The following is an 18605-nucleotide window of genomic DNA, read 5'->3' as shown; positions in this document are numbered from 1 at the left end:
CATCCGAAAGAAAAAGTGGGATGGATAGGCAGGGCAGGAAGGCATGGAGAAGAACAGGCGGCTGACGAGGGTGACACTGAAGAACTGAAGAGATGCCTTTTTATAGGGCAGCATTGGTGATGTCATTTTTGGGGGCTGCGGAGCTTTTCCTGCCACTGTCCCTTTAAAGACTGAAAGGAGATGTGTGCATGTGCCTAGGGGAAGACTCAGTGTGCTAGAGTTGGCATCGTCGTGCCAGGTCATGGCCAGGGAAAGGTGTCTTGCAGTGTGGTGGCCCGACAAGTATTCCCTGCACTGGCTGATGGCGTGGCTGACCCAGGGCTGGTTCATGGGGTAGCCTGCCAATTGCTGAATGCAACACTCTAAGGTATTACCTATCTTGGCTTGCTTTTTATATCAGAAACATATATACTAAAGAATATACCCCACTATTTCACCTTTCCCCCAATCTTTTTAAGTCCTAAAATTTCCCAAAGCAATGCTTACTGAACCTCTTCAGCCACCAGAAGATGATATTCCCTCTTAATGATCCCAATGAAATGAGTTTTGAAGAGATTAGCAAGACCAAGCAGATAAGTGAATAGAGACAGAAAAAAAAAAAAAACAGACTGAGGAAATCCTGAGGCAACTCTCACACATGCTCAATAGAGCTTAAAGCAGTGCTGCCGGATTATGTCACCCACAGATCATGGCTAATTCAGTCCTGCTTATCGACGGAAAACCTGTGAAATCACAACTCTTGGCCAGGATGAAATATCCACTATGGAAGAACCCTGCCCTTCTGCAGCAGAGTTCCTGGAAGGCCCCAAGACCCGTGTGGTATTTATTTAAATAAAACAAGATTATATTCCACCTCTTTCACATCAACCTTCAGTGTGGATTTCAATATACTACACTATTCTCAGGGCTAAAACGAGGGTTGCAATCCCTTCATTGATCCACAGTATCAAAATGGCTGCGGAGCTGCTTCAGCCATCTGGACCCTAGCAGTTGAAACCTGCTTAATTATATTGCCCGGCCATGAACCCCCTGCAGGAGATAATAGATCTCCCCACTTTGGAGCTCTTCCTAAGCTCTATTACATTTGTGGCAGTTCCTGCTCATGCCCCACATCTCTACATCCCCCCCCCTCCCCCCAGTTGCATTTTCCATACGTTACCAGCTGCGTAGATCACAGACATTTTCCTACGTTCACCATGAGCTGCCATTATGACATTTGCAGTAGCAACCCATGGCCCCAACAAATTAAAAACAATCTTTAAGCAACTCACCCAGGGATTTCCCTTGAATCACCACAATGAAATACTTAAGCTCCTTCTTCCATGGTGCTCAGCCACTATGCAGACCACATTTCATTCCCTTTGCCTTTTTTTTTTTTATTGTTGCCTCCAAAAAACAGCTCATACTTAAAGGGGAAGCAATAGAGAGAGAGGTAGAGGGATAAGAAGGGGAGGAGGAGGAAGGTAAATACAAAAACAGCCCTCCTGAAAGCCCCTGGTCCTGATCCACTCAACAGGGCTTTCTCCTCAGGAGGTGCTATGCCCAAAACTTTTAAGCTTTTTTTTTTTTTAATCTAATCAAGGGCCCTGCTTAACTGAGTGAGACCTAGTCTTTCAGCTCAGGAGCCTCCTCCAATTCTTCCTTTTCAGCGTACCAGGCCATAGTCCACACCACCGAATGTATGCCTACCATCTACTGGAGACAGATAATACTGGCAGGTTGGTTGAAGTCATCGTGGATTCTTATAAAGGGTGATATCAGCAAGCCTCTTGATCTCTGTCTTTATCTGCTACTCAGTGGGCATAACCTGCTTCTCTGGACTGGTTTGACTGGATAAAGAGGAACAGCTATTTTGGAAGCAGTGGGAGTAAAAAGTCTCTGGAGAGGGAGAATTAATAAATGGTGGGGACAATCACCTTAGAGGGGCATGGGGTGGGGACAGGATGATATAGACTGATTGATAGGTCAGGCAGGTGGAGGATCAGACTGGCTGGGATAGTATGTGTATTGAGGAAAGCCAGTGTATGTTGGAGTAAAGGAGCTGGGGAGATCGTTTTGTGAAGAATAGGCTGGTGGGAATGGGCTGAGGGAGACTGAAAGGGAGGAGGGAGATAGGCTGAAGGAAAACAGAAAGGGGCTGATGCAATACTGTGCACTAGGGCTAGCACACCACTTAACACGCGACACCACTTAACACGCGATTGGTTGTGCTAAAATAACTCCTGATACAATACGGAGATTAGCGCGTCCAAACCAGCATGTAGCTAATAGCGCTCATCACATATAAACGGCATGTAGATGAGGTTTTCAGCCTTTACCCTGTGATTCAAAAAATTCCCGTATGGTCCAAGTGCCCATTGTAACGTAGCAAGTTTTACGTCAGCCCAGGAGTTGGTATTAAGGCATGCTGCGCTCAAGGGCTCCACCACTGAAACAAAAATCCTGCTTTCTGTGGTTCCTCCTATTAGTATTGTCACAATACTAAGTAGAGGAACCAAAGAAAGCATCATCATGCAAAAATAAGTCATGTAAAAAAAATAATAAAATTCTGGGCATGGTGTCTGACGGGGTGGACAGCTGGGTTGCTGCCCTGCTGCTCAAATTGAGAGGTGAATGCTACCCTCTGGCTGGCCCGGGGCAGCGGGCTTGGGTGGTGCTTGGTGGCTGACTTGCAGAGGGAAGGTGCAGAAACTTAAAAAATTAATTTATTTACTCCAACACAGTGCTGATTGGTTCATTCACTGTCACATGTCAGTGAAAGGACCAATAAATATCCTGTCAGAATGCTATCCTGAAAGGGGATTAGTCCTTTCACTGACAAGTAAGACTAATTGGGAACAGCCCTGCTGAGGGTGGGAAGAGAGCTCTGCCAGGTCAGCTGCCAATGCCTGATGCTGTTGTGGGTGCACAGCCACGTCTCCTGGGCGCCCAATGCTTGAGCACTAGGGACGCACAATTTGTACCCCTTTTATCGCAGCAGTGCGCACTATGAAAAATGTGCGCCTAGGTTGGACATATGTTTTTACGCACGTAATATTGCATCAGCCTTTGCATCTGATGAGCGCTAACTCATTCACTCCGCGTTGGACGCGCGTTTAATAGGCATTAATCCCCCTATTGCATTAGGGGGTGGATTAGCGCCTATTTAACCCGCATCGGACAGCAGGTTAAACAGTGTGAGCTTACTGTATTGCACTGGCCCCAAAGTATGGGAGATCAGACTGGTTTAGTTATATGTCACTCTCAGTATGACTGTGTAGCAAGGCTGACTGAATTGGCAGAGAGGGGACCCCACTCTCCAAGCGGGTCACGTCATTGAAGGCCCCTCTTGCCTCTTCCACAGCCAAAGAGGCCCTCGCTTGAAAATTTATGAAAATCGCTGCACTACAGAAATGCTCACGCTACCATACTTCAACATCTCACAGCTGACACTCACAGCTCTCCGTTCAGACATAACTTCTACAATTCAAAATTTTACTGAATATTTGACAGTACAGAATTCCCGCAAAGGAAACTGGAACATTAAAATCCCTTTTCTCTCTTACCCATATTTCACTATCAAGAACATACAACGAGCAACGATAAACTGACTTCATTACATACTTTACTGGCAGCGGATGTTGACGTAGGCAACAACAAGGAGAATGCAGGGGGTGTGCCTGCCGCCGTTCTGACCTAGCGCAATGACGCAAAACGTCCCCTTCCACGCTGTCAGGTCTGTACGCGCCCGCTGGAGGGCCGACAGAAAATGGCGAGTCTGTGTAAAAGCCAGCAATGCTCCATCGAGAGGCGCGGCTTTCGGCAGGAACTTGACTCGTGGCGGCACAAACTCATTCACTGTGTAGGTAAGCTCCTCTGTATTCACACTGGGATTGGCGCCGACATGAGCAGGGCCGAGGGATTCAGACGGAACGGGTCAAACTACAGGCCAAAGTCCAGCGTCCGTTTATTTGCCGCGCGAGCGGAACGCATAGGCGGCTGTTCCTGCGCGCGACACTTTCCCTCCCCCCATCTCTCCGCGTGCCCCTTTCGTTTATGCGATTTCTATTGCTGTGTAGTGCTTGTTCGTGCATTTTCTGTTGCCTTCCGGAGATCACAGGGTTTGCTTTGCAGAAGTAAAGGGGAGTTATTTTTTTCCATATTGTTTAGTTTAAAATGCGTAGAAAAATTTAATGAGAAAATTTCCGGGTTACTCATCTTCCTTCCTCGTTTACGCTGATGAAGGCTTGTCACGCGCACAGACTAAAAGTCTGTAGAGTGGGGAGGTTTGAGGAGGCGCGCGCTTTAGCCAATAGGAGCCTGCGCATGGCGCCCCCATCTTCCCCTTTTTATAACTGTAGTGGTGGGGGTTATTAAAAAGAAAAGAAACTCCCGCCGGTCTCGCGAAAGCGCGCGCGCCTGTTAGTCTCTTCGTGTGCGCGCTTATCCAAACCTTGAGGGCTTTATCCCATATTTAAAGAAAAAAACAAAACATTGTCATGGCGAATCATATGTTCGTATACATTTTTAGCCCAGTTTTATTTTAACTTTATGAATCTAACCAAACTGATTTTTTTAAATGAACGAATCGTGTTACTAAGATATATTTTACGGATATGGGCTACAAAATCTGAGATGACTTTTGGTTATGTTAAAGATGAGCTCTTCTATTTTGATTACACGTTGATGTTGAAGAAACACCGGTGGTCTTGGGGGAAGGGAACGCTTTCTTGTGTTTCATAGGAATTGTTGCCAACAGTTAATATACATTTATATAGTATAAGTATCGAATTTGCAAGCTTATTATTTAACCTAAAACATTTCCCCCGTTTTTAACTTGCTGTTATGGCGGTTTTGCCCTTTTTGTTGTTTATTTAAATAAACCAGAAACTAGGCGCGTTTTCACCATCTGCAAACACATCTTTTTGTGTCCCTCCAACGGAGGGCAGGGAGGGAGAGACCAAGGAGAGCGGTTTGTCAGGGGTCTGAGGCCTAGCACTGAACTGACTTTTTCTCTAAAGTGGTTTTTAATTCACAATGTAGACAGTTTAGGAAATTTGACGATCTTGGTGCTTGGCACCATTGAACTGAGAGCAATGCAATCCTTTTGGTGGTCGTCGAGCGTTGGGGGAGGGGTAAAAGGGTCGAATAAAAGCCCCCTGTTACAGTATGTGTTGTTTTTTTTTTGTCTGTTTTTTCTCTAAGGTCCTGTTTCCCTCCCCTCTATCCTCTCCTGACTCTATGGTCGGCAAGATTAAAAGCTCGAAATTACGGGTATAACTCATAGATATTTAAACCCCCCCTCACAAAAAGTAAGTTGCCAGGCATTTTCAATGAGTTTATAAAACCGATTATTCCCCATTTGTATGCAGTCCCTTCTCAGTTATTTGTGTATTTAATTTTTGCTATTGTTACATTAGTGGAATGTTATGTGTTTTTTGTTTTGTTTTTTGTTGTATCATCTCCCTATTAGTATATAGAAGTAATATCTTGTAATAAGGAAGATATAATTTATAGTATGAGGAGAGTATTTTGCCAAATTCATGATGATTTATTTAGTTCTAAAAACAAAATCATGTTCAGAATATGATTTTTGTTGAAAGCATCATGCATATATTGCTTGCTGGTGTCCATTGAAATGGAGTTTCATGCTGTGATATGGCTCCTTTGTCCTGTTTGGATGTGAGATGGAACTGAATTTTAATAGTAGTACAGTATTCAGGATATTAAGCTTTTGGGACTGTTAAAAAAAAATTATAGCATTTTCTGAAAAATGTGGCTTTGTCATAGTAATGGCATGTATCAAAATAAGCTTATTTTGATACAAGGTGTGTTCATAAAGTTGACTCATGTTTATTACGGTGATTCATAGGTAATGGCATTACATTTTCTTTAGTTATAGTTTATGGTTAAATGTATAAATTAGTGTAAAACTTAATTACAGATAAGATGAAAAACATAACTTCGAAGGAATTGAAAGATTTGTTCTTTCTCCTACATAAGGACTAATTTTTTTTAGCTAGACTGCTGGATACCTTGCTAAATATCTAAACTAACTTTGTGACCCTGAGAATATTAGTCTAAATAAATTTTATAAAGCCACAAAACATAATCAGGAGAAAATATGTAACAGAGTATCATGCCTAGTGACTGTGGGTAATAAATCTGTGTGGAAGTTACTTTGATATTTAGAGAACATCTAGGATCAATTTAAACACTAACTAATATGTCCTCCTTTTGTACTGAAGTTCATATAATAAACTGATTTTATTTTGTGACAGTTGAAAATGAGGATTTAAGCATAGGAGATGTCTATAATTTTCACTTTCTTTAATCTGGTTTGACTCTGTTTTGTCTCATTCGTTCAGATTTTGATACTTCTGATAACTGGCTATTTAGGCTTTTTTGGGTTAGTCAGGTGTTATTCTTAGCAAGCTATCCCAGAAAAGCCTAATGTTAGGGTTGCTAAAATAATTTTATGGGAGTTGACTAAATGAATTTAGAATCTTGTATATCAAATAGACTGAATTTATGGAATAATAAGTCTTAGGTGTGTTTGATTCTGTTCGTGAACTTTGGCTTTGAAATGCCGTATCATTTTAAGATGTTTCATTTTATGTAGTGATATGCTTTTTATGTCAGTGGGGGAAAAAAGCTTAGGACATAGGCCCATTAATGCAAAATTACAGCTATATAAAAATAAGCTGAAAATGGAATTGAAAGTTTAGCTACTAAAAGCTCAGTGACTGCTAATAAATGGAAGTCATTGATAAAAAGGTGTAAGTAAAAAGCGCATCTAGAAGTGGCAATCACAGTAAAAAGTGAAATATTGATAGATAAACATATAGATGACAGCCCTCCACCTTCATGGAGCAGAAGGATGGAGGGCTGTCATCTTCCAATTAAATTAAAAAACAAACAAAAAAACAGGGATGGGATCCATCAGGTCTAGAGGACGCATATAAAGAGCAGGTAGTAAAACACTGCACGGAGCGGCAGTAGTCACAGAGGCATTCACGGAGCGGGATGCCAGTGGTAGGTGTCCACTTTCACGGAGCGGAAGGATGAAGGGCAGCCATCTCCCAATTTAAAAAAAAAAAAAAAAAAAAAGAAAAAAACAGGGATGGGTTCATGGGCTATAGGTATTACCAATTATTAGGCTTTTCAATATTTGATGATAGTTAATGTGACTTTCAAGGCATACTTCACTTTCAATGCATATCCAGCATAGCTCCCTGCTTCAACAACAGGGGAGAAGAAAAACTAATACTTCACACACATCTAGCATTGCCCTCTGCTTCATGGCAGAGAGCTATGCTGCCGCTTACCCAACTAATCAAACTGATATTTCACTTGGAAGCAGCTCCATCACTGCTCTCTACATTAATAGTGGGGGTGAAAGGGAATTAGAACATAAGGTTACTAAGAGCCAAGAGAAACAGATAAGTATGAGAAAAAATAAGTGTGAAGCTTGCTGGGCAGACTGGATGGACCGACTGGTCTTCTTCTGCCGTCATTTCTATGTTTCTATATATTATCTCAGTCCTCCTTCACTGCTAGTTCTTGACTTCATGATTTCTACTTTGCTGTTCTGTATGCCTGGAATAGACTCAATAGATTTCAATTTCTTCTTTTAGGCTCTGAAAATATCCCCCCCCTACACACGATGAAAGCAACCCCCAAATGTTTGCAAAACAAAACTAGCAAAGTTTCAAAAAAGAAAAGGAAAATCCCCAAGCTGCCTCTTTGGCTTCATTCAAATCTAGCCTAAAAGGTTTTTGAGGCTTCTTTTAACACCTAACCTCTTCTCTGCAATAAATGTGCCTCCTATTGACTCTTGTGGGTCATGTACCAGTATGTTTGTCTTGACTAGATTGCAAGCTCCATAGAGCAGTGACTCTCTCACATGTATCTGTACAGCACTGTGTGTGTGGTCGCACTTTATAAATGATAAAAAGTCGTTGTAAAATGGTGAAAACTCTTTAGTATGTTGGGCTTTAAATTGCTTTATATATTTTATTCACTTATGAATAAAGAGAATGGAAAAGATAGTTGAGGAACTAAAATTCAGATTACATAATACAACATCTATGCTTTTGTGTTTACTGATCAAACTGGATGCTTTTTTGTGACTTGGTAGCCTGATGGACATCTTTTTATCTGGTTATTTATGTAATCTGTCCTATTTCGTAATACTACTATGTTAAAACTCCTTTAATACTAAATCGGACCTGAGTGAAGTGGTTGAAATAATACACTGTTCTCAGTCCCTCCCGACGCAGCTCTAAGCGAAACACTGTCCGTGTCTGGGGGACCTGGTGGAAAACTTTTCTATCTCGCTTGAGCTCTTGGAGTAGCCGCTTTGAAGTATTGCACAAATAATAATTAAACAAGGAACTTTGTTTACAAATTTATGAAGTTTCAGACTGTTTCAATTCTCTGCTCTTTATTACTTTTTGTGTGTTTATAACAATTGAAGAGCAGATTTCCTCCTCTTTTGTGTTGGGAAACTTATGAACATTAAATTATTCAATTTTTTTTATTTGTCATTTGGTTACTAGGTAGATTGTTAATGCAGTGAAATATTAGCTACATTCCATATTTTATTTTTTGAGATGACATTAGCAGCACATAGCTTTGTTCCAATGGAAATTTTGAAACACAAAGTCCTTTAAGATTTGTTTAATGGGTAATTAAGTGTGGTGTGGTTAAGAAAACCAAAAGGGCCAAAGTATAGCAATGCAAATAACTTTTTATCTTTTTGGCTATGTGCCATGAAAAGTTTGAACCTAAATTACTTTTATAATAGATATGTTTTATTTTTTACAGTATATATAGAATACTGTCTGTTTAAAGCATCATTGTTTATCTGTTTTATTACATTTTCTTTTCTTGCAATTCTGAGTGACATAGCATTAAGCATATGATAAAATTTGAGTAGGATTGAAACATAATTTAGGTTTCTTCCTTAAATTTTGCTTAAATAGCATTTCACCTGTCTGGCACAGCACTACAGTTTTTTTGTTTGTTTCAATGTATTTGAAGCTCCGAAAACTGTTAGGTATGTTTAATATATACGTGATTTATTTCAAAACATGTAAGCAAGTATCCGAGGACCAAAGTCCGTTTTTAACGAGTTAAGTATACTTTTGAGCTAGTATTTCTAAAATGAGTGGTTTGAATTACCAGTTTAAGCTCTTTATAGACAAAGTGCTTAGGTGAGTTTTACAACTAGGGTCTGAAATTTCAGGTTTAACTAAATTAGCCCAAAAATTTCCACTTCCTTAGATTAGCAAGTTGGGTGGGAGATGAGGATCAGCATTTCATATGATGCCTGCATTGTGAATTATGGCACTTGGGTGCCTTTGGTGCAGCTGGGGCCACCATCAAAGGCAATAACAAGAATCCCAAGTTTTATAAGTGGGTACTTACCTGCTTATAAGGCATACTAATGTTTAAGAATAGTGATTTTTGGCATTTGCATGTTAGCAGAAAGTACTGAATGCATTTTCTATTCTTAAAACTACTGCACCAGTCAATGGCATACTTAAATTGATGAATTTTGTTAAACTAAGATTTTCTCTTACTCCTTCCTCTTTCTCATTGGCACCCATCTTGTTCTGTTTTTGGCATAATTTTCTTAATCTTATGCTGTCTCTTTTTTTCTTTCTTGATTTGGTGCTCGCTCCCACCTTATGGCACCCCTGCCTTGTTCTTACACTCTGGTGCACATCTCTCCTTTCAGTCCATGGTTTCTTCTTCTGCTGCATTCCCCTTCCTTACTTCCAGCCCTGTCCTGTTTTTGCTTTGGCATGCCTTCTGCATCTCATTTGTATTACTTTTACTTTTTCTGCTTCTTTATACACCCGTATTATCACTTGTACTTCTTTTCTGGCCCTTCATCCCCTTTGTTCATATGCTATTTATGTCATTGTGCTTTGCTGCAGTGCAAGTGATCATGAATGAAAGGTAGGAAGTTGGCATGAATTGAAAACCAAGAGGTTGGAGTAGCAGTACTTGAGAGAGACTTCTTGCTTTCCGACTCTGGTGCCCCCCTCATACTGTAGTTACTGTGTGGGTATATCACTTGCCACCTTTCAGTACCGAGCTGGCAACTATAAATTTCATGCCTTGGTTAAAATAAATGGTGCTTTTTAGAATCTCAGTTTGAGGGATATCAAAATCTGCTTGCATGGTGCTGAATTGGTCCAGGAAGCAGCAGAGAAATCTTTGACTTTTGCAACAGGTATGTTTTTAAGAATTCTGTTTTAGAATTTCATGCATCTCAGTTTAGCAAGTTTGTTTTCTCTACAACAAAACAAACATCCTGTGTTAGAGAGTACTTTAAATGCAGCATTTTGCAATATTACATTTAATCAGTGCAAACAATATTTTAGTTGGTTTGTGACATTGACAGTGGTTTTTGTTTTTTTTTATTGCTATCATGGTGAAGAAACATTGTGTATATTTAACCTTCAGACATAGTTCATGTACAATTTCTTGTCATATGCTGATAAATATGCAGTAGATATTTTGTGAAAAATGCATGAAACTGATTTTAGTTCTATAACTAATCTATCAAATTTACTTTCTTATTTTGTGCTTATATACAAAAGTAATGTGAATTAACTTCAGTGAAGTTCATTGCTGAAAATGTTCTATTGCCAGACAATTGCTGCTACACAAATTGGTGTTCCAGACTTTAGACAATGACATTTAATGAGGTCAAGGGCCAGGGGCATTATGTCTCTAGGTACTAACACATGGGACCTATGTTCCAATTCTCTTTGCTGGTGCCTTGAATGTCACTGTCCTTGTGCTGGCCCATGAGCCTCTGCTATCTTTATAGGTATATTGGAAACGGCCCAGTATCAAAGGAATTACTTTTAGAAAATGGAAGTTGAGGTTTTTAAACATTTTTGCAACTGTTACTTTAATTGTAAACTTATAACAAGTTTCTCTACTGAAAGCCCTCATTAGAGGCTTCTAAAAAAAACATAAAAAGTTATGGGATAGGAGGCGATGTCCTTTTCTGGATTGCGTACTGATTAAAAGACAGGAAACAGGGTAGGATTAAATGGTCTGTTTTCACAATGGAAAAAGGTAAACAGTGGAGTGCCTCAGGGAATCTGTACTTGGACCAGTGCTTTTTAATATTTATTTATTTGTGTTTTTTCTTGACCGACCATCATCAGAGAGATGCCAGTTTACATGTAACGGGTAAAAAAACAAAGCAGGAAGAGAGCAGTTACAAAAAACAGGTTAACAGAGAACTGGGAAGTGCAGAGACAGTTGCACGTGGGAGCGATAGCTTAAGGCTAGAAATCAGAAAAGCAAACTTATGTACATAATAAATATTCCCAACATTATAAAGAGACGGGAGAGCAAATGTCTCATATCTTGTACAAAGTGTGGACAGGTGAACAGGGCTATAAAATTACTCTGAGAGCCACACCGGAGGTGTAGACAAGGTTGTATATACAGGCAAACTTATCATGGAAAGGGGTACGATAAGTGAGGTGATCAAATTTGCGGATGACACAAAATTATGCAGAGTAGTTAATTCTCAAGCGGATTGTGATAAATCGCAGGAGGACCTTGTGAAACTGGAAGATTGGGCTTCCAAATGGCAGATGAAATATGTGGACAAGTACAAGGTGATGCATATAGCGAACAATAACCATTGCTGTAGTTGCACAATGTTAGGATCTATCTTAGGAGTTACCACCCAGGAAAGAGATCTAGGCGTTATAGTGGATAATATATTGAAATTGTCGGCTGTGTGCTGTGGCGGTCAAAAAAGAAAACAGTGTAAAGAATTATTAGGAAGGGAATGGCAAAACAGTGGAAGTCATAATGCCTTTGTATCGCTCAATGGTGAGTCTGTACCTCAAATTCAATGTACAGTTCTGGTCTCCACATCTCAAAAAAAGATATAGTTGCACTGGAGAGAGTGCAGAGAAGGGTGACCAAAATAAGGGGCATGGAATGGCCCCCCCCTATGAGGAAAGACTAAAGAAGTTAGGGTTCAGTTTGGAGAAGAGACAACTGAAGGGGAATATGATAGAGGTCTACAAATTCATGAAAGGACTTGAACAGGTTAATGTAAATCGGTTATTTACTCTCTCAGATAATAGGACTAAGGGGCATGCTATGAAATTAGAAGTATCTCATTTAAAACAAATCAAAGAATTTTTTTTCACTCAGCAAATAGTTAAGCTCTGGAATTCATTGCCAGAGGATGTGGTTACGGCAGTTAGTGAAACTGTTTAAAAAAAGGTCTGGATAAGTTCCTAGAGGAAAAATCCCTAAACTATTTTAATTAATAAGCAATAGTAGCTCCAGATCTATTTAATGTTTGGGTACTTGCCAGGTACTTGTGACTTGGATTGGCCACTGTTAGAAACAGGATACTGGGCTTGATGGACCCTTGGTCTGATCCAGTTTGGCATATCTTTATGTTCTTAATTTGCAGTTGATTGGCTGACTAGTTAACTGAGATTCTCTTGTTTTTACCTAACTTGTATTTCTAGAGTTGTAGCTTAACAGGTGCCTTGAAGTTCCTCAATAGATTCTCTATTATCTCAATTTTAAAAAAGTGCGTGTGTGTGCGGACGTGTGTATTAGTTTCTATGTTACTGGCATGATAGTTGTTTGCTCTTGACACTGAGGCTGACTGATTCCTTTTTCATATCATTGCTGTATGGGTTATGGGGAAAATATGTTATGTTTAAATATTTGTATTTAAGAATGTGCATTATGGCTTTTTTTTTTTTTTTTAAGGGAAAGAAACTGGTCTCTTTTTCAAATTTTTTTATTTATCTGTAGCTAAATTTCCATATGCCAATGGGAACTGTAAATACATGGTGTGCAGTATTATCCTCTGGCACTTTGTACCAGCATTTCATATTCCATTTCTACCTGGGGAGAGGTGAATAGATAGGTTTGAGTAGATTGAATCCATTCTGTTGTATCCCCTTCACCCCGCACCCCCCAATCTTCTAACAGTGAGGGTGTCCAGAAACAAGTCAGCAATGTCGCAATACTGTGGCTTCTGCTGCTTCTCCCTTTCTTCTTTGCACGTCCTGTTTTGAAAGTGTGTGCTGGTGGTTAGGAAGAGCCAGCTGCATGGAATGAGTGTGAGCAGTTGTACTGTACTGGTGTAGTCCAAGAAGTACTCGCCCTCCTGAGTGGGAGGTGGGATGGAAAGGAACCTGAAAAAGGGGTAAGAGAAGTTAGTTTCTTATTTATTTTTTAGTTGGCCTTGATATTTATGTTCTGAATTTATTATTGCTTTCTGGTCGAGTATCTTGTCACCAGTAAAAAAAAAATAAATAAATAAAAATAAAAAATTAAAATACATTCATTGAAGCAAATTGTTCCAAAGAAATGCCCTTACTAAGCAGTTATGGCCATTTATTTTAAAACACTCTTCTCTGTTCTACAATGTTGTTACTTTGCATATTGCAGTAAACCATTGCTATACATGGAATCATAACTGTTCCAACGAAATGCACAGCAATTTATACCTTTAACAGCCATGATTTTTAGCAACTTTGGAGAGAGGTTGAATATCAACTTGTCAAAAATTATCAATGTTTGATAAGAAAGATGACATTTTTCCCCACTAAATGGCAATAAAATCAAGGTTGGAGCTTCTGGTCAAGATGGCTGCCTAGGAAGTCGTAGGGTGATGTAGTTCCTGGGGCCAGAAAGATTGTTTTTTTGTTCTTTTTTTTTTTCCTCAGATTTTTATTTTCTTTCATTATTTTTTCTATTGCCTAATTGTAACTTGGGAGCTCTGGACAGTTACCCATATTTCATATTTTGTCTCTGTGAAACCTTTCTGGGGATTCTGTTTTAAAAACCTAAGCTGATTGAGTCCAAGATGGTGTCAGAGCACAATGTTCCTCTTCTGTTGTTTAAAGACGAGCTGATCAGAGACATCTCCAAAAATGTTGGTGATAGTTGACTATCGCTAAATTTCAAACAGCACTAGAAGAAATAAAGGAAAGTGTGGCAAAACATACTTTTAAAATTGAAAATTTAGACCATCGTGTAACCGTGCAAGAAATGTCCACAGAGGCCCTTACTATCCAGGTATCAGAGTTGTGATGGGAGAATGATCTTTTGGAGGCCCGCACAGAATACATTCAAATTTATTGGTCTTCTGGAACAGGTTAAAGATGTTGATTTCTTGGAACTTATTCGAGTTTGGCTTCTTGAAACCTTGGGTATGTCTTTGGAAGTGGTGGTGTAACGGATACATATTATTGGCCTGATGGGGATCTGAACGCTTGTCCTAGACCTGTACTAGTGATGATTGTAAACTACGCCACTAAAGCTTCCATAATGTTAAGCTACAAGAAGGGAGCTCTCGATTATAAGGGCTCTAGAATCTTACTTTTTCATGACTTCTTGAAGGTTTCGGCCACCAGGAGAGCACCGAATCTGGTGTGTATGTAACTGATCAACAAAGTGATTCGGTTTGATATTTTGTTCCTGGCAAAATTAAAAATTTTTGGCATGGCTGGCCCAACCATGTTGTCCACAAAAGAGAGGCTAGATTGATACATGCAATCCCTGTCATAAATATTTGAACATTTCTCTTGCTTCTATTAGCGATGTGCAGCAATGATTTCTCATTCTTTAGGTGCTCTGCTTTTTTGTTGCTTTTGAAGAGTACAAGGGTGGGCTTGCTGTTTTTGGCTGTGGTCTGTAAGCTTATTTTTTAGCCTGGTAGTAATTCAGGCTTAGAGCTTCAGGTGTATCGCACTTTCTTTATGATAAAGGATGAGGTGTGGGGTTTTTTTTTTTTTTAATTTTCTCTTAACTATGGATATTGAAGAGTTATAATACAGATTATTCGGAGCTAAAGTAGGCAGAACGTGTCTTTAAGTAATTACATTTTAAATTAATACAGAAAAAAGTTATTACGTAAAGATGCAGAATTTTAAATATTTTCAGCAGAATTTCCCTAGAATTTCACTGTAAGAGTGGCCCTTCCACTCGCTCTCCCTACTCCCCTGGCCACTTTGCCCTCTCAGGTCCCAACTCCTCCACCTGCCAATATATCTCCGCTCAACCTCTTCCACTCTATTGCCAGTCCCAGAGATTGACCCTGTTCTCAGTATTGCCCTCACACAGGCTCCCTCTGTCCCTCCCTCTCTCTCTAATTCACATATATAGGCTTCCTCTCTCTCTCGCACACACACCCACCCCCTTATACAGGACCCTCTTTCTTGCATATACACCCACACAAGCTCCCTTTCTCTCACACACACATCCTCGCAGAGTCTACCTTTGTCTCTCCTTCTCTCACACCCATTCGCACAGGCTCTATCTCACACATACACAATCCCTTCACACAGGCTAGCACCCTCATATACACACTATCCCTTTTTCATACATACAAGCTCCCAGTCTCTCTCTCTCCTTCAGTCTCCTCATATAGGCTCCCTCTCTCTGAAACCCACACTCAAGCATTCCCCCTGCTCTCTTACCTCCCAGGCTCTCTCACACCCTCCTGCACTCTCACCCTTCCCTCTCCCTCTCCTCTCTCTCTTACACACACATCTCTCACCGGGGCCTTCCATTTCGCCGCAAATGGAGCACATCCTGTGCCACATGCGGGATGCGCTCCATTCGCAATATGCCGGGGGTCTCCATTGCTATTTTCGGTGCAGAATTTGGCAATTCTGCGCTCCGCAGTAGCGCAGAATTTCCCCAGGACTAGGTATTGTATCGGACTGTAGTTTTTTTTTTGGTTTTTTTTTTTCCCGTTTCAGTTGGCTGCCTGTGAGAACTTTTTTAGAGAAGCTGATGTTTTTGCACTGCAGCTATTTCTAATGAGTCGCAATGCTGGACTGCTGGTTTCATAGTCTAATGGCTATTGCTTTTGGTTTTGGAACATTATTTTTTGAATGACTGTTATTTTTATTACGAAGACAGTTCGGATTGCTATCGTTTGTAGCTCTGGATGGATCATCTGGAGTCTTGTTTTAAGATTAGAGATATTTGAATGATGTACATATTTTTGACTCTGCAAAGGCTGTGATGAAAGGTTTTATGTCTTTATTTGGACTTATGATTTATTTTTTTGGCAATAGCTGGACTTTGCATATAACATTTTTCTTTTTCTTTTTCTCTTTTCCTTTCAGTTCTCTGTTAAATTTGGACAGATTATTGGATTCTGATGTTCTTTATATACGTATGTTATATTGCTCTATCTCATGAGGATTCTCTGTGCTTGGACCCTAGGGTACCTCCTGTTGACAGAAGTTCGAGCAATAGGAGACTATAGTCCTTTGGAGATTTGTTTCAGTGTCTTTGTAGAATGACTGGTTGTGTGTTTGTTTGAGGAACTTATTTGGGTTATCCATACTGACTGGCTGTTACTGATTGTAATCGTAGACTGGGGAGGCCTATGCTGGGGGGCATCCAGGGGTCATGGTGGATAGGTTTTTCTTCTTCTTACAATTTTTTGTTTAGTTATGGCTGCTTTAACAATTTTTTCTTTAAATATGAATGGGATTCATTCACCTATGAAAAGAAAAAAACTACTTTTTTTTTTTAAAAGAAATGTCATGCTCAAGTGGCTTTTTTTTAATTTTAATTTTTTTTTTTTTTTTTACAAGAAACACATTTATCTCCTGTTGAACATAAAGTTACAAGTAGATTGGGTGGGGCAGCTTTTCTTTTCCTCTTATAGTAGTTGACAGAGGGGTTGCTATTTTGAATCTCAAGGCACTTTCTTTTATTCCAGAGAAAACAGTTGACAGATCCTGAGGGGAGATTTGTGATGGTTTTGGGGGGGTGGTTTTGCAATATTTATGCTCCTAATTTTCCTGATCACAGTTTTTATGTCAAAATTCTTGCCTTGCTTAGTCACGTTCCTGAATTATTGGTTGTTTTTGGGGGAGATCTGTCTTCCTGCAGATCCCATGGTTGATGCTAGGCCCCTGCGACAAGCTGGGGTCCATAGCCAAATTACTGGTGCTCCCTTCCTTCTAAAAGAACTTAGCTTTTGGATACTTGGAGGGAATTACATCCAGGGGAATTGGTTTTTCATTTTATTCTGAATTCCATAAAATGCTACTCTTGTATTGACTTTTTTGATAATCTTCCATTTCTTTTCCAATGGTTACTTCTGCAACTATTGGAATTTTACTTTTATCTGATCATGCACCTATATTCATACATTCTGCATTTAAATGGCATTTAAACCACAGTTGTAGTAGAAGGATTTTAAAATTTATCTTGTTTGTAAGTGGGAAGAATATTTGAACTTCAGTATTTCTCCTGAAACTACACCTGATAATTTGTGGGCAGTTGGGACAGATGTAATGTATGGTGTTATCATTTCATATATTGCAGGGAAGAATAAACTTCAGGATGCTGAAATTTCGAGATTAATCTGGAGTTGACCATTCTTAAATTTTTGTGCAACCCTCGATTAAATTTAAAATGGATGCCATTAGGCATACCTTGAATCAACTGCTTCATTTAAGAGATTTTAAGATCTCATTATGGATACTGCAGTAAAATGTTTAGATATGGGAATAAGATAGGAAAATTGATGTCCCGCCTAATTCGTGGTGTTAGACTGCATCGTTACATTTGTAGTATGAAGGATGGAAATGGCATGATAACTACTGATATAGGGGGAATTACTGCAGTCTTAGAAAAATATTACTCTGCTCTGTACTCAGCTCAGCCTGAAAGTGCAGATGTGTGGGTGGATTTTTTGGATGACCTCCCTCTTCCTGTGGTTGATGGAATTGCAACAGCAGCGTTTGGACCCCCCCCCCCCCTCCCCATCCAGGCCATGGAAATTCACCTTGCTATATGGCAATTAAAATTGGCTAAGGAACTGGGCTCTGGATGGGTTGGGTTCTGAATACTATGATATTGCTAGATTTGTCGTTTCCCCCTTAATGGACATGCATAATTGTAAGATGAAAGGTTCCTTTCTTACGGGTATGAATCATTCTCTTATCACTTTCTTCCAAAATCAAGGGAGGATCTTTTAGATCCTGGCTCTTATAGACCCATTTCTTTAATGTTGATATTAAAATATTAGCAGCTATTTTAGCTAGGAGATTAAATATAGTGTTACCTACGTTAATAAAGATCAGAATGTGTCAGATGAGGACATGGGATTAGCAATATACGTAAACTCTTGGAGGCCCTATATACACCATTGGAGGAGAATGCTGATGGTATTAGCTCCAGTCTAGATGCAGAAAAAGACATTGATAAGGTCCAATGGTGAAATATGTTCTGGATTTTGGAGAAATATATGGTATATCTGAGTATTTTCTTGCATAGATGAGGCACAGTTAGGGGTGAATAGTTGTTTCCTCAGTATTTCCCCTATATAGTGGAACAAGGCAGGGTTGCACCTTATCTCTGCTGTTATATCTTTTAACAACTGAGCCTTGAATTATAAAAATCAGGGAATCTTGGAGTGATTCCGGGCTCAAGTTAGGTGGTGTAGATTGTATTTATGATATGCTTCTCTTTTTTTAGGAAATCCTCAGACTTCATTATCACACGTTTTACTATTGTTTTCATCATTTGGATGTTTTGCTGGCCTGAGGATTAATCTTTCTCAGTTTGAGGTA

At 39.7% G+C, this 18605-nt stretch overlaps 1 protein-coding gene across 2 annotated transcripts in view; it reads left to right on the top strand.

Moving 5' to 3' along the window:
- The first annotated feature begins 3535 nt into the window (after positions 1 to 3535).
- LCOR (ligand dependent nuclear receptor corepressor) overlaps positions 3536 to 18605 on the top strand; it is a 459578-nt gene continuing 444508 nt past the window's right edge. Inside the window, exon 1 of one of the 2 annotated variants that reach the window (XM_029610177.1) lies at positions 3536 to 3845. In XM_029610177.1, the coding sequence (XP_029466037.1) occupies positions 3749 to 3845 (97 nt within the window). In that variant the 5' untranslated portion in view covers positions 3536 to 3748. The remainder of the gene's footprint in view (positions 3846 to 18605) is intronic. The other variant, XM_029610175.1, reaches the window with a different exon arrangement.

This window comes from Rhinatrema bivittatum, chromosome 7 (genome assembly GCF_901001135.1).
Source record: "Rhinatrema bivittatum chromosome 7, aRhiBiv1.1, whole genome shotgun sequence".
In the NCBI taxonomy this organism is placed as follows: domain Eukaryota; kingdom Metazoa; phylum Chordata; class Amphibia; order Gymnophiona; family Rhinatrematidae; genus Rhinatrema; species Rhinatrema bivittatum.
The sequence above is the reverse complement of the archived record's forward strand: the minus strand, read 5'-3'. Positions and strand labels throughout refer to the sequence as shown.